We start from the raw sequence: 21,694 nt of genomic DNA, 5'->3' as shown, positions 1-21,694 counted from the left end.
GTAATATTGAATTATACATAGTATTTTCTTGTAAAAAGTACTTCAGAACTTTGAAAAATCATCACTGAAAAGATTTGGTGAAGAAACAATTTTCACTCAGAAATTGCTAGTAAATTTCACAAATAATTACAAAGAAATGGCAAGTAATATTGAATTATACATGAAATTTTGAAGTAGAAAAACTGAAATCATATTTTCTTGTAAAACGCACTCCAATAATCTTTGTTTTATTTACAACTTTGAAAAGTCATGCACTGTGTAGAAACAATTTTCACTCAGAAATTGCTAGTAAATTTCACAGCTACAAAGAAACAGCAAGTAACAATCAATTAAACATGATTTTTGTAAGTATTAAGACTGAAATAGTATTTTTTTCTTGTAAAAAAATCACTCCAGTCATTTTTATTTACAACTTAAAAAAAAAAAAAAAAAAACGTGCACTGAAAAAAAATTGGTGTAGAAACAGTTTTCACTCAGAAATTGCTAGTAAATTTCACAAATAATTACAAAGAAACAGCAAGTAACACAATGAATTAAATGTGATTTTTTAAAGTAGAAAGATTTAAATATTGAAGAATCTTTAATTACAACTGAAAAATCTTTTTTTTTTCATATTGTAAAAACAGATTATTGTTTTTTTATAAGAAAACACCATTTTAGTCTTTCTACTATAATATTTCACTTTTAATTCAGTGAGTTATTTGCCATTTCTTTGTAACTATTTGTGAAATTTACTAGCAATTTTTGAGTGAAAATTGTTTCAAATTTGGCAAACACCAAATGTACACTTAAGAAATTTGTCGTATAATTTTCACCCACAAATTACTAGTAAATTTCACAGATAATTACAAAGAAATGTTAGCTAACACTGAATTAAACATGGAATTTTGAAGCAGAAAGACTGAAATAGTATTTTCTTGTAAGACATACTCCAATAAAGTTTGATTTATTTACAACTTAGAATTTTTTTTTTTTTTTTTACAGTGCATGCATGATTATATGGTTTGTAGAACAACTCAGTCTACAAATGCAAACCTCATTTTTGCTCTACAAATGGGACGTAGTGTATCAGCATGCTCCCTCTTATCTTCTCACCTCCCTGGATGCTTTGTATCATGGTGCTCTGAGATTTATAACTGATTGTAAATTTTCAACACATCATTGTGAACTATACAAAAGAGTTGCATGGTTTTGATTTTTCATGCTTTGAGTATTCAGAGAAAAATGCATTGATATCTATTAATATATAAAACCAAAGGACTTCGTCTGGCAATTACTCATTACATTCTCAATCAAATTATAGTCTTTGTGTGCCCCTTGTCAGAACTGAGCTTGCTAAAACTTCCTTTAAAAATGCCACCACTGCATATTGGAGATGAAGTTACAAAACTTGGTGTCTTATAATAATTTACAATTTTTACTGCGCAATCTAGAGAGTGAATTAATGGTGTGTAATTGTTTTTACACACTCAAGTGTTGTGCACCTCATATGTGTCCCTGGAGCACAAAACCAGTCTTAAGTCGCTGGGGTATATTTGTAGCAATAGCCAACAATACATTGTTTGGGTCAAAATTATAGTTTTTTCTTTTATGCCAAAAATCATTAGGATATTAAGTAAAGATCATGTTCCATGAAGATATTTTGTAAATTTCCTACCGTAAATATATCAAAACTTAATGTTTGATTAGTAATATGCATTGCTAAGAACTTCATTTGGACAACTTTAAAGATGATTTTCTCAATATTTAGATTTTTTTGCACTCTCAGATTCCAGATTTTCTAATAGTTGTATCTCAGCCAAATATTGTCCGATCCTAACAAACCATACATCAATGGAAAGCCTATTTATTCAGCATTCAGATGATGTAAAAATCTCAATTTTGAAAAATTGATCCTTATGACTGGTTTTGTGGTCCAAGGTCACATATGTAGAACGACTCCATTAACGCTTCCTTGTTCACCTCCTAAAACGAGGAAGCGTCATTTCTCAGCCAGAAGCCACCGGTGGTCCGGAGATCCTGTGTGCCGGAGCAGATGCAGACTCTTACTGAGGGAACGGGAAATTAAGAAGCAAGCACTTACTCAAGAATATGAAGGAAATCTGCCTGGCAAAAGTACATCTATCTCGCCAGTTCATCAGCGGTATTGTGTGAGAGAGCGAGAGCCTGTGTGTGTGTGTGTGTGTGTGCGCGCGCGCGAGTCGAGCGCTGGTTTGTTTTCATGCCCTGTAATTTGGACCCTTGAGAATTATTTTTAAAATCCTTGTTCCTAATGCTTGAATTGGGCTCTGAAGCAGCCAATCAGGATGTGCCTCAGAATAATGCCAGCAATCTTGTGTCTGTCAATTCTGACATCCAGCAAATGTGCCTATTTTCTTCTTGAGCAGGATTGAGCCCATTTCCTTCCATCTTGCGCCAGGTCAATTAAATCCGGCATGGGCCGCCATTTGTGCTCAAATCATCTGCTACGTAACGACTTTGCCATACAAAAGGGTTTGGTCTGGATTCAGAATTCAGATTTGTTCCTTTCTTTATTTTTTATTATTGTCAGAGCATAGGTGACATCTACCAATGCATAGGAAAGGAGTCGATGGCTTTCTGCTGAACCCTATATCACTTCTAATTACCCTTTATTTGAACAGCATCTATTTGCACTAGATGTTACTATTTATACTCCAACACTACTCTTAGTATGAATAGCTGCTACCTATAGTGTGTCCTTATTTCGTAGAAAGGCAGCATAATTATACTACAGTACCTTTTTGGAGCATCCTTCATGCTTATGATGCATTAAATACATTGCTTATGTAGGCAGCTCTTAAAAATAAAGGCTCTTTATTGTCATTGATGGTTCCATGAAGAACCTTTAACATCCATTGAACAACTGTTTACTAAAAGGTTATTGGCGACTCAAAAATGGCTCTTCAATAGCATTACTTACTTATTTTAAGAGTGCTATTTGTTCTAAATGTAATAAATCTGAGCAATAGTGGCTGGAGTGATCAGGGTTATTATAGTTAACAAAAAAAATTGGTACTTGAAATTAAATAAAACTGAAATATGTAAAAAAAACTATATAGACTTATTTTAAAAAAGAATAATAATAATGACAAAAACAAAATGAAATTACTAAAACTTTAACTAAAATTAAAATGAAAACAGAAAATATAAATATGAATAATTCAAAATAAAAATAAACTAATGAAATGACAAACACAATGAAATTACTAAAACTTTAAAATTAAAATTAAAACAGAAAATATAGAAATGACATTCAAAATAAAAGAAATACTAAAAATGACAAAAACACAGAAATGACTAAAATGTCAATTTAAATTAAAATGAAAACAGAAAATATAAAAATTACTATTTCAAAATAATAATAAACAAATTATAATATAAGTGACAAAAACACAGGGGAATTACTAAAACTTTAACTAAAATTAAATTGAACAGAAAATATAAAAATGACTAATTCAAAATAAAAAATATATAAAAATGACAAAAACGCACAACGGAATTACTAAAATTTTAACTCAAATTAAATTGAACAGAAAATATAAAAATTACTAATTCAAAATAAAAAAAAATGATAAAAATGACAAAAACGCACAACAGAATTACAAAAATTTTAACTAAAATTAAATTGAACAGAAAATATAAAAATTACTAATTCAAAATAAAAAAAAATGATAAAAATGACAAAAACGCACAACAGAATTACAAAAATTTTAACTAAAATTAAATTGAACAGAAAATATAAAAATTACTAATTCAAAATAAAAAAAAATGATAAAAATGACAAAAACGCACAACAGAATTACAAAAATTTTAACTAAAATTAAATTGAACAGAAAATATAAAAATTACTAATTCAAAATAAAAAAAAATTACCAAAAGGCATAACGGAATTACTATTTTTTTAACTAAATTGAACACAGAACATATAAAAATGACTAATTCATGACAAATGACAAAAATGCAAAGAAATTACTAAAATTTTACAAAATTAAAATTAAAACAGAAAATATAAAAATGACTAATTCAAAGTAAAAAAAATAAAAATGACAAAAACCCACAATGAGATTACTAAAACTTTAACTAAAATGAAAACAAAAATAGATAACAAAAATAGATAACAAAAATGACTAATTCAGAGTAAAAAACGAATTCAAAATATTAATAAAAACTATAATAGTATCTCAGTGATACTAAAATAACACTGTGTATGTATTCATAAAAAAATCACCACCTCGTAAAATAGTTAGTTTGGGTTGGAAAATAGCCTTTGCTAAAACGTTTTGCTATTTGCACTCAATGTAAACAAACACTGCTCAAATTATACAATAATTCAGCATCATATGTTTCCTTCATAGAGAAATCAAATCCTATAATGCATTGTCAATTATAACTACTGAATAACATTCAATGACCAAAAGCTTTTAAAGAGAATAGTTCAACTGAATTAAAAATGCACTGTTGTACCCAATATTCACGTGCACTAGATATTTTTCTTTATTGTTAGCTTAGTATGCTGATGCCCACTGAAATCAAGTGTGAGTCGAGTCTCTTTCATGCTCTTGGGTTTCATATGTAGCGTGTTCTAAATCAGTCAGGATGCTCCCTTAGAAGGCTGCCTATGTAGGGAGCTCACTAGGTTTGAGAACACATCCAAACTCTTCAGCAGTGTTGCTGTATACATAGTGCTGTTCTAATATCAGTCTTTCTAAGACCAAATATTTACATGTGAGGAATACCAGCAGACTAATGCGTCTCCAGCCATGTGACATCAAGCAGAAAAACTGTACGTTTGTATCTGCCTAGCCTCTAAAGAGAAACGTCAGCTTGACTTAATGTTGGACTGATTTTTATTGGATTTCGCTGTTTACCACTTTGAATGTTAAAAACCCCAAATAGCTCATTTATATTCCGAGTGTATGTCGTGCTGAATGATAAAGAGGGCTGTTTTCTTCCGCCATGCAAAAATGATTAAACTGGAAAATATAGTATTTGTCCAAGTGTTTGATTTGTTGTGTATTTTTCCAGAGTTTCCAGAGAGCCGAAGGCTTGTCTTTCATTAATATTCACTAACACAGCTCCTTTGATGCATATTTAGAGACATAGTCATCCTCTGTCTGTGTGCTTTCTGATTATTAATCAATTTTTAATCATTTCGTCTCGTTCCGCTTACCCAGATTTGGATGCATGTCTAACGGCAGCCTGTACTTTCCGGTATGTTCTGTGAATCTCGACAGATAACGCCGGGACTGTTTGATTTCCATATCCCTTTCTGGTTTGGCTCTCAGATCTGTCAGGAACAGTGAATGGATACCATGAAATGTTTAATAGAGTAAGTGTGTGCCGCTGCGTTAGTGAAGCATAGAGAGAACGTCTCAGACGCACGGATTGTTTCCCTCAGTTCAAAGGTTTTGGGGCGGATGGGAAGGATTTCTGTTCAGCCTGCCTCTCCTCGTCCGGATGACTTCACACAGCTTCACAGGTCTGATAAACGAGGGTCAAGGGTCAAGGGTCTTTCTCCACTGATGCTCATTCAGACGTTGCTGTCTGCTCTGCTGTGATATTGTAGTATCTCTGAGATACCATTATCGTTTTTGTTAATATTTCGAATCAGTTTTTATTAATTTTTTTAAATTTTCCGGTTTCATTTTAATTTTAGATAAAATTTTAGTAATTTTGTTGTGTGCTTTTGTCATTTTTAGTAGTTTTTGTGTTATATATATATATATATATAATGTGTGTGTGTGTGTGTGTGTGTGTAGTTTTTATTTTTTTTTAAATTCAGTTTTAGTTTTAGTTAGTTACTTTAGTACATAAATATTGCTTTGGAAACTATATAAAACAAAATATTATTATTTCATTTTATTTATATTCATTTTATTTATTATTATTATTATTATTATTATTTAATATATATGTAAAGTTTGTATTAATTTTTATTTCAGTTTTAATTTTAGTTACTTTAGTACATAAATATTGCTTTGGAAACTAGCTAAAATAAATTATTATTATTTTATTTTATTTATAATCATTTTATTACTATTATTATTATTAAATATGTCTGTATAGTTTGTATTAATTTTTATTTCAGTTTTATTCCGTTTATTCAGTTTTTATGTTTTATTTTATTTCAGAGTTAATGTTTTCTTTATTTTAAGTAACGAACACTGCAAAAAAAAAACATAGTATTTCTTATGTAATATTTTGTCTTATTTTACAGTACAAATACTTAAACATCTAGACTGTCTATATAGTTTGTATTACTTTTTATTTCCGTTTTAGTTATTTTTGTATATCAAGTTAAACTAAATTTAAATGAGAAATGTAGCTTTGGCACCTGTCTGAAATAAAAAGGTTTTCTATTTGATTTGATTTCAGTTCATGTTTATTTCAAGCAACAATTTTTTTGTTTGTTTTAATTTTAGTTTCAGTCTTCGTTATATATGTAATTACCCTGTACTCTGACCAAATTTATTTTTCTGGAAGTAACATATAAATCAGATTTTTTTTCTTCTGTTTTGAGGCACTGAACTATTCATAGATAAATATGAAAATAATGTTCACGTCCAAAACCAAGTTGGATGCAAGTGCAAGACAAAAACTATCAACTCAAAAAAAAAAAAAAAAAAATGTCCACACACTGAAATTCAAGCAAACTTTTTTTTTTTTAACTAAGTTTTTATTGGAAAAAAATTATATTTTAATTTTTAATACTTAAAATAACAAAGGTAAAAACAAAAACAAATAACCAAAAAAAAAAAAAAAAGAAATGTCCACACACTGAAATTCAAGCAAACTTTTTTTTTTTTAACCAGTTAAGTCTTTATCATGATGGGTTAGAGGATCATCCTGGGTCATCCTATTCATCCTCATTTTAAAATTAATGTTTTATATTTATAATATAACATACATGAAATCATTCCACAGTAGATCGTGTGTGTAAAACTAAAATTATCAAAAACCATGACTAACTAAAACTCCAAACTTTTGACAGTAGTGTATGTCCACATGTCTGAGAATCATATCTAGTATGTTATGGCGTGATTAAGTGGATTCTGAATTCACAGTGACGAGCAAATGCTCCATCTGCTCACTCGGATATCCTCAGATCATACATCTTTCCTGACAACACTAGGACACCTTGGGCTTCATGAAACAAGGAGAACAAGAGGTCTAAGTGAAATATTCAACGTCTTTACTGTCTCCAATAAATTATCAGACGTGTTCCTCGAGAGATTTAACCTGTGCAGCAGCCTTTGAAACTTCGAGACGCTGTTTTTTTTCTCTTCACACACAACAGAGGATTGATTCGCTTTGATCTTTCTTTTAATAAGCAGAGACTTCTATGAGAGGAAGGCTTGACGCCGCACCTGAGAGCGACGCACACCTGGGATCGGGGGTGAATGTTTGTGAGAGACGTCTGCAGCCGACGGTTCAAGAATTCCTCAAGTCAAAGCGAAAAGCCCCTGCTGAGACTGAAATGCTTGAACATCCGACTCAAAACCAAACCTACGATCTAGTTCATATCCAACACATTTCAGCTGTATAAATATTTATTCAGTATTACAAAGAGGATAAATTTAAACTGGAAGAGTCAGAAAGCGTTGTAAAATGCAGTGGTGCGAGCTTTGACTAACTACATTATGTAGCAAAAAGCCTGTATATTATATTTTTAAAAAATGCAAGCAAATGTAATTATTTCATTGTTGTAAAAAAAATATAATTCATATACAGGCTTTTTGCTACATAATGGTTTAGTTATTTTATTATTGTAAAAAATAATTTTAGTATTACATTTCATAAACAGGCTTTTTGCTACATAATGGTGTAGTTATTTTATTATTGGGGTGCTGTGTGTACATTAATGAGGAAAAAAAATTAACAAATGATTTTAGCAAATGGCTGCAATATAACAAAGAGTGAAAAATTTAAGGGGGTCTGAATACTTTCCGTACCCACTGTATATATAATTAAAAACAATCATATTCAGGCTTTTTGCTACATAATGGTGCAGTTATTTTATTATTGTAAAAATATATTTTTATTATTAAAAAAATCATTAGTAACCATGATGTAACAAAAAAACCTGTATATGATATTTTTTTAAATGCAAGCAAATTTAATTGAATTAATTTCATTATTTTATTTTTTGGAAGCGGTAACACTTTACAATAAGGTTTCATTTGTTAACATTAATTAACGTAAACTAGCAACAAAAGACACTTCTACAGCATTTATTAATCTTTCTTTTATTTTATTTAATATATATATTACTTATTATATATTATAAAATATTTATTTCTATATCATAAAATGTATATTTATTTTATTTTTATTTTATTAAGCAATCTCAACATTTACTAAAACATTTTTAAGATCAAAACTTAACAAATCTGTTAACATTAGTTAATGCGCTGTGAACTAACAGGAACATGAAAATTTTTTATTAACTAAAATTAAAAAAGGGTAATACATGCTGTCAAAATCTATTGCTCCATGTTAGTTCATGTTAGTTAATACATTAACACTTGAAGCCTATATGTATAATGCATTATGAAGGTATTCATAATGTACATTATAATGCATTATACATTTTCATAAACAACTGTAATCAAAGTCAAAATGCATTATAATATTTGCAGATGCCTTGTTACATCTACAATCAGTTGATTGTCTTGTTTTAATGCATTAGACTTCCTAAAGGCGTAACAATGAATAGATAAATATTATTACTGTGGTAACAATTATTCATGAAATCATACAATGCATTATAAGTTGCTTTAATTAATGCATTAAAATACTTTTATAATGCATGATATATAAAGGCTTTAAGTGAAGTGCAGAATATGACGATGTACTGAAGGTCACTGCGATTCTCATTGACACAAAACTGCACTCTGTCAAAAGACACGCTTAAATCAGGTCATGAAATAAATCTTTGGTTAGATTTTGTTTCATTTTAGGTCTTTTCTTGATGTTTTGTAGGTGTTTTTCCCAGATGAACACAGGCTGTATTGGATGACAGTGAGGCTAGTGCTAATGGAAGACGGCCAAGCAGAGAAAGAGCGCCTGCAGGAAAACAATCAAAAATGAAGCATTGTGGGAAGGCGGTAGCTGGTTGAAGTATGAACGAGCAACAAAATATGTCAGACTGATACAAAAGAGTCTAATAAATCCTAAATAGACTATATCATTTGATATGATACCACTGCAGATGCATTGCTTAAAGGAATAATTCACCCAAAAATGAAAATTTACTCAGGCCATCCAAGATTAGGATGAGTTTATTTCTTCATCAGATTTGGAGAAATGTAGCATTGCATCAGTGTCTCAGCAATGGATGCTCTGCAGTGAATGGGTGCCGTCAGAATGAGAGTCCAAACAGCTGATAAAAACATCACAATAATCCACAAGTAATCCACAGCACTCCAGTCCATCAGTTAACATCTGGAGAAGACAAAAGCTGAAACAAATCCAGCATTAAGACGTTTTTAAACTTTAAACTGTCGCTAAAATACGAGTCCATAATCCATAATATAAAATTCTTATGGTGACTGTTAGTGGAATTTTAACTTCAGGAAATGACTGTTGTGCTCTAATTGGTGATGTTATTGTTACCTAAAACCGTTTTTGTTCATAAGAAAAAGCTGAAATAAAATAAAATATAAATATTATATGAAGAACTTAAACTTAATACACTTAAATGAAAATTAGAAATGCTGACTGAAATAAATATGTTTTATTTTAAATGACTAAAATGACTAAAACTAAAAATAAACAAAATATGATGAAATCAAAATAAAATCTAAATATTAATAAAATAAAAATAAAATAAAAGTATTAAACTTAAAAAAAAAACTTGATTTTTAAAAATTAAATAAAATGAAAATTAGCAATGCTGACTTGGCAACTGAAATAAGTTTAAGCACTAACATTAATAAAACTAAACTAAAAAAAATAAAAAAAAATAAACATTAATTTAAGATAATTTTTTTTCTTAGTTGTTTTACACACACACACACACACACACACACACATATATATATATATATATATATCAAAAACAACTAAGAAAAATATTGAAATTGGGAGGGAAAAAAACTACAACTGAAAATATAAAAATGAAAAATGAAAATATAATATTGAAGCCTAATTCAAAATAGTAATAATCCACAATAACGCTTCCTCCAGTGAAGAAGTGTTCTGGTCTGAATCAGAAGAGAAATCTGCACAGATCAAGCACCATTTACAAGCCAAAACAGCTCTAAACAAACAAAGAGACAACAGGAGATGGACATTTTCAATGGAGGAAGCGTTATTATGAATTATGAACTCATATTTTAGCTTGAAGCAATGGTTTGAAGTTAAAAACTCCTTGATGGATTTGTTTCAGCTTTTGTCTTCTCCAGATGTTAACTGATGGACTGGAGTGCTGTGGATTACTTGTGGATTATTGTGATGTTTTTATCAGCTGTTTGGACTCTCATTCTGACGGCACCCATTCACTGCAGAGCATCCATTGCTGAGACACTGATGCAATGCTACATTTCTCCAAATCTGACGAAGAAACAAACTCATCCTAATCTTGGCTGGCCTGAGGATGAGGACATGGAACAGTTGATAAGGCAAAGGTCACTGATATATTTTCCTTCTCTCTCTCTCTCTTTCTCTCAATATAATCATCAGAGCTGCCGTTGAAGACTGGCACACACAATTCTCGTGGCATTTTTGCCAAATGTTGCAAATCTTAATGCAGTTCACAGAAAGGCTCGGTTTCCCCGGGAGAGAGACGCTGCTGTGTCCAGAAGGAATCTTAAAATCATCTCCCGCGAGAACACTAATCAGCCAACTGCGGGCATCGCTGCCATATAATTCAATTCCCATTTCAATCCTTTATGAAGCCCGTTCCTAGTTTTATGTGTCGACTTCCGTGCCATTTCTTGAAGCATGTCACAGACGGATGTGATTAGCAAACTTGAACATGCAAAAAGATATCCCCTGAAACCAAATGCATTTAGAATCCTATTAAAAATGGAATTATGTCTGTGAGCGGACTATACATTTGGAATCCCTATCTCCTCTCAAACAGTTGGCACAGCATTTTCCCTGCTACAAAAACCTCTTTTCAGCTCCTCTGATTCATTTGAAAGCACAAAAGATTGCCCTGAACTTCCAAAGAAATGCAGTGCTTTCTGCGAAATATAATCTGGAATGTTTGGAATAAATTTTACCGCCGGTTGATAGGTGCGTACGATAAATTCATGAAATATTTAGAAGCACTTCACAGATCTGACTGCAATTTTCTGAGTTTAACAACTGGCCAAAACCAGAGTGAAATCCAGGCTTGTGTCTACAGACTTTCACCCAGTGGGCAAGATTTGGATTTAGATTAAAGATGAATACATTACAGTTATGCTTTCAAAGAGAGAGATTTGTGATAAGAGATGGACGGATGAGGAAGGCAGACAGATTGTGAGAATGTGTAAAAGTGCATTTTTTCCGCCACTTTTAATCAACTTTTCACTTTCATTTCTATGGCCCAGCAGTGTGACAAATTAATTTTTATAAAGCACACATCCCCTGTAGTCTCTCAATTAATGAGGCTGTGAAAATTCAACGCACATAAATAATAATAAGACATTCTGAAAATGCTGTTAAAGTACTTTTAGATGAAGTTTAAAGGGATTCGGCTATTTTGGGAGGTGCAACACCACAGGACTGAATAAATGAGCATGGAGGGAGTTAAACAGACCTTAAATGAATAGCAGGAGGCAGAACTTTTTCCTCTTCTTAACTTACAAGTTTGGAAAACTATCTTACTTGCGTCCTATTGAGCCACATTTTCAATGATGCCCATTTACAAAGAGATGTTATGAGTTACTCCACAGGACTCAAGAACGGGTGACAAAATTGTACATTAGAGTGAAATGTAGCCCAAACATAGCAATAAATAGAATTTCTATCCACATTGTTCATTGATGCATTTTTGTATTTCACGGTGTGGACCGTCACAGCGCAGGACAATCTGCTAAATAAAATAATGTGTGCACTGGACAAAATCAGTGTTACGTGCTGCCCATCCAAATGATGAAAATATTTTTTTGTAGGACAGAAATGTCACGTCACCGTCCTCATTCTCAGACAATGGCAATTCAGTCCACATGTGGAGACATTTTAAGGTTATATGCAAACTCAAAACCTGTAATTTCTTAAAAACAGACTCCAATTAGGTCATGTCAATATATTTCTATTCATAATAAGGACAGTTTCATGTCTCTACTGCAAATGCATTAAAATCAGTGCCCTTCCAAACGAATAAACGAAGTGTATTTTTCTTTGTCCTGTCACCCTCCCCACGCGCGCGCACAATGCCCGAGTTCTACAGTACTGAATATTCTCTTCAATTCCATTCTAATGCATTGAATATCGCGTTCGTTCCCGCGTGCATCAGACCTGTGTGAAGGTGTATTGGCCATTCGTGTGCATTGTAAATGTCATTGGTGTGTGTGTGTGTCTGTCGCGGGAGGGGTCAGAGAAGAAGCCGCACGCAGAACAAGTGACTTGCGCTTCAGTTGAGAGAACCTGATGTATCCGGACGAATCTCTCCGCGCTCAGGTGCTCTGAAAATGGAGCGAGGACTTCTGTTCGCGCGGATACTTGGAGTCACGCTCGTCTGCGTTTCGCTGCTGTCAGAGGTCGTTTCTGAGGAACGGACGGTGAGGTATAAGATATATGAGGAGGTTCGACCGCCGACGGTCATCGGAACTCTAGCCAGCAATGTAACCTGGACCCCGGACAAAACGCGCAGGACTTTCCCCGGCATCAGGTTTAAGCTCATGAGCCCGTCCACCGGCTCCTTCATCCGATTCAGGGAAAGCGACGGGAGGCTGACGGTGGAGGAGCGCGTCGACCGCGAGCGCGTCTGCAAGGGCAACCCGCGGTGCGTAATCACTTTCGACGTCGCCTTCGTGTCCGCCGAGCAGTTCGAGCTCTTTCACGTCGAGGTGGAAGTGCTGGATGTGAACGACAACTCGCCGGAGTTCCCGCGCGTCGAGTGCACCGTCGAGATCTCCGAGAGCGCGGCGCTTGGGACGCGTATCGCGCTGGACGCCGCCGAGGACGCGGACGTGGGCTCCAACTCTATCCAAACCTACCATCTGAGCGAGAACACTCACTTTAGCATCGATGTCGTAACTCGAGTGGATGGGGTTAAATATGCGGAGCTGGTGCTCGTCAAAGAGCTTGACCGCGAATCCCGCACTTTTTTCGCGCTCAAACTCGTGGCGGCAGACGGCGGGCATCCCGCGAAAAGCGGTGCCACTAATGTCACCGTCAAAGTGAAGGATGCTAATGACAACAGCCCGCTGTTTGACCACAGCCATTACTCTGTGGATGTGCCAGAGGACACCCCTGTTGATTCACTACTGCTTGACCTAAACGCCGTCGACCCGGATGAAGGTCTCAATGGACAGGTCGTGTATGAATTTGGCAAACAAGTCACAAAAAAGATCAGACAACTGTTTAAACTGGATTATAAAACAGGACATTTGACTTTGCAAAGCCCTGTGGATTACGAAGACGAGACCACGTATGAGATCGACGTGCAAGCCACCGATTTAGGGCACAATCCGATGCCCTCCGTGTGCAAAATAATCATCAACATCAGAGATGTGAACGACAACCCGCCTGAAATCATCCTCACGTCCATCACGTCAGTAACAGATGGTGTTGCGCATGTTAGCGAAGCTACAGGTCCAGACATCCTGGTGGCTTTAATCGGCATCAAAGACAAGGACACTGGAGCGAACGGGCAAGTGAGCTGCACTCTGAACGGCGGACATGGAAACTTCAGGCTTAAAAGAGCGTATGAAGGGAGCTACACGATAGTTACGATGGCACCTTTGGATAGAGAGAAGATCCCGGAGTATAATTTAACCGTGGTGGCTGAGGACTTCGGCGTACCGCCGTTACGCATGGTAACTCATTATATTATATGGCTAACGGATGTCAACGACAATGCGCCAACATTCAGCGCTAAGATATATGAAGGTTTCATTGAGGAGAATCAACTTCCAGGTACCTACATCACCACGATTTTAGCCAGCGATCAGGATTCTGGGCTTAACGGGGAAATAACCTATGAGCTTTTTGACTCGGACACCAACAGCGTTTCCAGGTTTGCTATTATGAATCAAGCGGGGAACGTTTACGCCTTGCAAAGTTTCAATTACGAAGTCACGAAGCGGCTAGATCTTCGCGTTCAGGCTAGCGACCGAGGATGGCCGCAACTTCACAGCAACGCAGTACTGATTATCAATATAGTCGATCAGAATGACAACACGCCTTCGATAACGCAACCGCCGCTCGTCAACGGATCTGCCGAAATCCAGCTTCCCAGAGATGCTCCGCCCGGTTATATCGTGACCCGAATCGCGGCGAAAGATTCAGACGCCGGTTTGAACGCAGAGCTCACTTACAAACTCTACGACGGAGGCGATTTCGGTTTCGCCATCGATCCGAATACGGGGGAAATATATATCAACCGCAAAATCGCTTACGACGAGTACGACTTATGGAAAGTCTTAGTGACGGTTAACGACAACGGCCACCCGTCGCTAACCTCAACAGCTACGATTCATTTCACCCTAACCGAGTCTACGCCCTCAAATGGCAATTTCTACGATGAAAGAGAGGACAGCGAACCAAAACAATGGATGCTTATTTTAATCTTGGCTTTGACGAGTTCCTCGTTGCTGTTTTTGGCTATTTTATCGTTCATACTATGCAAAAGTCGCAAAAACGGTCAGAAGAGACAAGCTAACCTCCCTGACACGGTGGATATTCCTTATGCTAAAGAGCACAACACCGTGTCGATGATCTCCAGCCAGACGGCAAATGTGTTCGACACGCATGCATTTCACTCCACGAGCATCATCGGCACGCCTGAGAAACTACACAACAGCGTGCAGGCAACAGCTGAAGTTTTTAGCCAAACCCCACAGACCTTCAAGAGCAAATATAGGAGTGTGGCGGGGGAAATAGATGTAAGTGGTGACAGTGTTTCTTTCTGTGTGTGTATTTGAGGGGCCGTTCACACAGGACATGCATTGAAAAACAGCTCGAAGGAGCACAGCTGAACAGAACGCAGGGCTCTAAATGCAATGCTAATGACGCAAGACGTGAAAGCCAGTGACGTCCATCTGATGCACGTGTACAGGCCAATGCAAAACAGTGCAGATGGAACTCAAAGGAATGGGACAAAACACATTTTTAAAACGTTAACTTTACACAATGCAGTGAACAAAGATGTGCATCTCACATATACAGTATATATACATAAAATAAGATTTTTTCAAAAAATGCTGACAGAATGACAAAGAAAAATAGTGAGATGCAATGCAACGCCCAGAGACGTCCATCTGATACGTTTGCAACAGTAATAAAATGGTGCAAAAGAGCAAAAATGATTACAGCAGAACTGAAGGATTGGGATACACATTATTTTAAACGTTAGGGTTATTGTAGTTAACTAAAATCTAAAACCATAAAAAAACATTTTTGTTACTTGAAATAAAATAAAATGTAAGTGCAGTAAAATAAAATATGAAAACCATTTTATTTTTAATTTTAATTTAGTTTAACATGAAATACTAAAATAACTAAAAATGAAACTGATATATATATATATATACACACACACACACACACAAAAATGACAAAAGTACACAAAACTTTAACTAAAATTAAAATGAAAACAACATAAAAAAATAAAACTGATTCAAAATATTAATAAAAACAATAATAGTATCTCAATTATACTAAAATAACACTGAATTTAATTGCTTAAAGGGATAGTTCATCAAAAAATGCATTCTGTAATTTACCCTCATGTCGTTCCAAACCCGTAAGACATTTGTTCATCTTTGGAACACAAATTAAGATATTTTTGATGAAATCTGAGAGCTTTCTGACCCTACATAGACTGCAACGAGGCATACGTGTGATGCTGCTGACGCAGGAGCTGGCGTTCTGACGTAGAACCTGCATGCGCTGCGCCTTGTTTACAAGCAGAGGAAAGCACACGCATGTGTCGTGGTACTGTCGTGAACGCGGGTGGAAGACTGACATGAAAGAGAAGAAATCATTGAATAAAGTCGTTATTTTTGCTTTCTTTGCGCACACAGTATTCTTGTAGCTTCATAACATTACGGTCGAGCTACTGATGTCACTTGGACTATTTTAACAATGTCCTTACTACCTTTCTGGGCCTTGAACATTTCAGTTGTATTGCTGTCTATGCAGGATCAGAAAGCTCTCAAGATTTCCTCAAAAATATCTTAATTTGTGTTCTGAAGATGAATGAAGGTCTTACGAGTTTGGAACGACATGAGAGCAGAATGACAGAATTTTCATTTTTGGGTGAACTATCCCTTTAACATGCCGTGTTAAAAATGCAATGCTCACATTGTAAAATGCAAAAAATGTGCATGCAACAACCAAAAATGTCTGTCTGATGCACATGAAAATAGGCCAAAATTGAATGAAGGCAGGAAGGAAGGAAGGAATAAATAAATAAATAAATAAATATAGGAGACTGATGCAAAGGAGTAGAACAGAAAATAGGTCAATCAGTTTTTAACTTGACATGTTGACTTATAAACATAAAACTCATGGTGTGAAACACTGAAAAACACAGAGAGATGCGATGCAATGACTGAAGGGCATGTACAAATACAATGCACTATTTTCACCAAAAACAGCTGGAAGTATCCCAATGGAATCAAAATGAATTGAACACATTGGAATTGAACCTGAAAATTATCAGATTTTAACTTGGGATGTTTTAAAAACGCAACGCTTACAGCGGAAGGCACTGAAAATGCAGTGAGATGTGACTAAATAGCCAAAAGCTATTAGTAAATAGACCAATAAAAAAATAGCACAAAGCAATGTGACAGATCACAGGGGTATTTTAAAAGCAGATTTTAACTTGTCTTAAAAAACACAAAGTCACGTGTTACAAAACAGCTAGAAGGACTGCAATGGAATAATGTGTTTGACCAAATATAAGCTGTCTTTAAAGTAAATAGGTGCATGGCATGATATGCAGAAATAAAACAAGTGTGCAATGCAACAAAGACATCTGTGTGATGCATGTGTATATACAGTATACCAACAAAAAATAGTGCAGACTGAACACAAAAATGAGCTTTTTGTGAACGGCCTGGAAAACAGTAACAGAGGTTTAATTAATAGTTCATCAACAAAATGAAAAATCAGAAGAGCAGAGAGCATGAACTTTTGTTCTTGTGTTTTCACAGGGATATTCCACTTTGCCTGGTTATGGTAAAGACAACGCTCGACCCATCACGGTATGGAAAGGAAACTCCATGATGACCATCGCAGTCAGAGACCCACAGATCAGCGGCAAAGACAGTGGGAAAGGAGACAGTGATGTTAATGACAGTGATTCTGACATCAGTGAAGGCCTCAAGAAAGACTACACTTCATATAAAGGTGAGAATCAACTCATCACTATTTATTATGCATATTAAAGTATTAATGTCCAAAATAATAATATATTTCATATTTTAAGCAGAATACACACAACAACAACAACAACAATAATAATAATAATAATAATAATAATAATAAATATATATCTATATCATATTTGTTTTAGCAGTTACCTTTATCTAAAAATATTCATAAATATACTTTAGTGTATATATATATAATCTTAGCAGAATATTATAAATATGTATATAATATAAATATATAATAATAATATATATATATATATGTGTATAATATATATATAATTATAATTTAGTTTATTTTATATGAACATCATGCATATTTGTTATAAATATAAATAATATAAATATTTAATAATATTTAATACTTCTAATACACAGTTTTATTTGTATATAATTCTAATATACAAATATACAGTGTGTGTGTGTGTGTGTATACACCTCCACATCATCTTGTTAAATGTCAAAACTACTTGAAAATAGGATCTGATGCAAAACAAAGAAAAATTGGAGCATTGATATAGTTCTTAGACTAATGAGAGAGGAGACGGTTGTAGTTTTTTATACAGGTAGAAAGTAAGTCTTACACAACTGTGATCATTTGTGTGCTTGATAAAACTGTAGCCATGAAACAGATAAAGACGCAGTGACGCGCGCGACTTCTCACGCAGACGACTGTCAGGGCAATTATTTTTGCAGGATCATAGTTGCGTTGACGAGGAGTTATACGGTTTAGTAAGGCAAGGTTAAAGTAGAGAGGTGTTCAGATTAATGAGCTGGTGATTGGATCGCTTCGCTTCAAGGTCAGTGTTGATTCATTTCTAGTGCAACCTTGTTAAAAGCTAATCTATGGGAAACTAAGAGCCTGAGCGATCACATGCACTAATAGAGCTGAATGTCACACACATCTGAGCACATTAAGAGTCGAACGAGCCAATTGTCTGATGAAAAAGAAACGTGAAGGTATTTGATTCAGGATGTTGATGTCCTAGATATATAAGGTAACTCTTTCTTGCAATTTTCATTTTATTTCTCATAATTCGGATGTTTTTTCTCACAATTCTGACTCGTGACACGTTAACTCTAGTTTATGACGTACAGTTCTAAGAAAAGTCAGAATTGTGGGAAGTAAAGTTTATAACTTTCAATTGTGAGATACAAACTTGCAATTCTGAGACAAAAAGTCCAAATTGTGAGATATAGGCTAAGCAGGGTTTAAATTGGTCCGGGGCTCGACATTAACGCTTCATTAACGCCAGACAAATGACACGATTAAAACATCAGTAACCAAAAATAACTATTTAAACACCAAAACGCAAGTATTATTTTGATTGTATTACATTTAGAGTAAGTGGCGAATAGTGGATATAGCTACTGTATATAATGCATCTATTGACAGTATAAGGTTGCGCTGCTGAGGCAAGGCTCACGCAGCCTCTCCAGGAGAAATCAAAGATTTAAAATTTAAAAAAAAAAAAAGTGACGTGACGTGGCCAAGTATGGTGACCCATACTTGGAATTAGTGCTCTGCATTTATCCCATCCAAAGTGCACACACACAGCAGTGAACACACACACACCGTGAACACACACCCGGAGCAATGGGCAGCCATTGTTTTGCTGCGGCACCCGGGGAGCAGTTGGGGGTTCGGTGCCTTGCTCAAGGGCACCTCAGTCGTGGTATTGAAGGTGGGAGAGAGCGCTGTACATTCACTCCCCCCACCTACAATCCCTGCCGGGACGAGACTCGAACCCGCAACCTTTGGTTACGAGTCCGACTCTCTAACCATTAGGCCACGACTTCCCATTAAAACTCCAGTAGGTGCCAGTAGTGAGCGTTTGAATGAACGAGTCATTGAGTCGGAAACTCAGAAATCCAAGAAAAAAGTAAAAATTACGAGATATAAACTCAGAAATCCAAGAAAAAAGTCAAAATTACGAGATATAAACTCAGAAATCCAAGAAAAAAAGTCAAAATTACGAGATATAAACTCAGAAATTCAAGAAAAAAGTAAAAATTACAAGATATAGACTCAGAAATCCAAGAAAAAAGTCAAAATTACGAGATATAAACTCAGAAATCCAAGAAAAAAGTCAAAATTACGAGATGTAAACTCAATTGCTGTTGATTGAGGGAAAAAAATCAGAATTGTGAGCTAAAAAGTTGCAATACCTTTTGTCAGGCCCGGATTGGCTAATCGGGATTCCCGGTGGGCCGGTCTGTTTTTTTTGGCCGCGAGGGCCGGTGTTGTCATTCCACTGGGTTGAATTATGGATGATGTCCCTAGATTGCCTGCACTCATAGCAGCCAACTCTTTTTATTTATTATTTTCTCGCAGCCCATATTATTATTTTCACCAGACCATATCAATAACAAATTCTCAATTGATAATTAATCATTCTTTTTGCGCAAATCATTGTTTTATTTGTGAAGTAGCCGTTTGAGGAAGGCGGAATCCTCTGCTGCTCCCGCTGCACAGCGAGCGGGACTCGCGTTAACGGCAATTCCCTTCACAGTCCGCGATTTGATTTTGCCAAATCAGTTAAACTTGGACCTCATTATTAAAGTAGCACCAGAAGCAGCCCACACTCTCTAAGTTTTCTTTAATTGGAAAATATGCATTTTCATTCATTCAAAGGCTATATGGTTGCAATGATATTTTAGTTCAAAACTTTGTTTAAAATGCTTTATTGACTGACGTTTCATAGACCTTCAGTTGTTACGCTTTCAGATTTCATGCCATTTGTAATTTCACAGTACTTTCACCTCCTAAATTACTACACTTGTGAAGTCACAATTCTATATTGGTACAATTTACTCAAGCCGATGACATTTTTTGTATGACATCAAAATTCTTTTTAGAATAATTGGACATAAATAGGTTAATCAAAACAATTGTGATTATTTCTGAGAACATTTTAACTGCAGGCAGACTTAAGCCTACATTATGGTACAGTAGGCTACAAATATTTGGAGCGTCCCTTATTCTGTTCTTTATTTTCTTAAAGAATTGACACTTATTTTCTTCAAGAATACAAGAATAAACACTATTTTCTTAAAGAATAAACGCTAAAGAATCACAATTGTCCCTTATCTTCCATTTCTGAAGTTAATTGGCAACCCTAATGATGACGTAGTTATCTTTTGACTCCCCTGACAGCGGGATCAAAAAATAAAAAATTTATAAAAAAATGTCAGTTGTTGGAGATATGCGAGCAAAAAAATAATAGATGAAAAATGGATAATAGAAAGCGCAAAGGCGGCACTGAAAAGGCCAGTAAAAAAGAAATCAATAAAAAGTGGGCCGGTCTAAGGCATGAAACTCCAGGGCTGAAAATGAGTCCCACTTCGGCCCTGCCTTTTGTTATTGTTTTTACTCCGTGGCAGTTGTGTAAGAGTCCTGAGTCCTGACCGGAGTGTGTTTCCTCAGGTCTGTGGGCTTGTACCAGCGAGTGCAGGATCCTGGGTCACTCGGACAGATGCTGGAGCCCGTCTGTGAGCGTTAATAGCAGACATCTGTCGACCTTCTCAAGGACGAGGCCGTGCTCACAGGCCACGCTTCAGAGGAGCAGTTACGACACGCAGACCAACAGAAGCGTGGCCTTGCACAGCCTTACAGAAGACCAGCAGAGTCAGTACGATTACATTCACGTCTGCTCTCCACAGTCACAGCGGAGACAAGACTCGGAGAATACAGACGTGCAAGTCTTCACACACTCCACCAAACCCATCGCCACAGAGAGTTCCGGCAGATTTACTGAAGCCTGACACGATACACTGTTATATTGTTGCTGTACATACTATCATTGACCACGTTGATGTTTTGTATATACAAAATATATTTTTATCAATAGCATGTTTGGATGATTATAATGTGATTGTGTTTGCAAGTCACTTTTTTGTCACACTGTAACAAACTGTAACACATTAAATGTCATTTTTTTAAAGCTACAAATGTTACCACTTTTATAATGTTTGCTTACACAGGTTTCTTTTTAAGAAACGAAAACATGAGAAATAAAATAAGTTATGGTAAAATCTACAATGTTTTTCATCCTTGACAAAACCAGTCAGAATTTATGATCTTAAAAACTGTTAAATCTTGCGCCGACAATTACATTTTGTCATAAAATTTAAAT

The 21,694-nt window shown here is 35.2% G+C and overlaps 1 protein-coding gene across 1 annotated transcript; it reads left to right on the top strand.

The window, feature by feature from the left end:
* Positions 1–12,546: 12,546 nt before the first annotated feature.
* On the top strand, positions 12,547–21,323 carry LOC107714870 (protocadherin-8-like). Its single transcript, XM_016520863.1, has 3 exons — positions 12,547–15,062; positions 17,340–17,535; positions 20,986–21,323. The coding sequence occupies exons 1-3, from the start codon at positions 12,645–12,647 to the stop codon at positions 21,321–21,323; spliced, it is 2,952 nt and encodes a 983-aa protein (XP_016376349.1). The 5' UTR covers positions 12,547–12,644.
* Positions 21,324–21,694: the final 371 nt, after the last annotated feature.

Source organism: Sinocyclocheilus rhinocerous, unplaced genomic scaffold, assembly GCF_001515625.1.
Source record: "Sinocyclocheilus rhinocerous isolate Xijiao unplaced genomic scaffold, SAMN03320098_v1.1 scaffold2254, whole genome shotgun sequence".
Lineage (NCBI taxonomy): Eukaryota > Metazoa > Chordata > Actinopteri > Cypriniformes > Cyprinidae > Sinocyclocheilus > Sinocyclocheilus rhinocerous.
The sequence above is the reverse complement of the archived record's forward strand: the minus strand, read 5'-3'. Positions and strand labels throughout refer to the sequence as shown.

Excerpts from the sequence above, each read along its gene's own strand:
- LOC107714870 (XM_016520863.1), top strand. The coding sequence starts at position 12,645 with ATGGAGCGAGGACTTCTGTTCGCGCGGATACTTGGAGTCACGCTCGTC. Across the intron at positions 15,063-17,339 it reads GTGTGGCGGGGGAAATAGAT|GGATATTCCACTTTGCCTGG; the intron begins GTAAGTGGTGAC and ends GTGTTTTCACAG. Across the intron at positions 17,536-20,985 it reads AGACTACACTTCATATAAAG|GTCTGTGGGCTTGTACCAGC; the intron begins GTGAGAATCAAC and ends GTGTTTCCTCAG.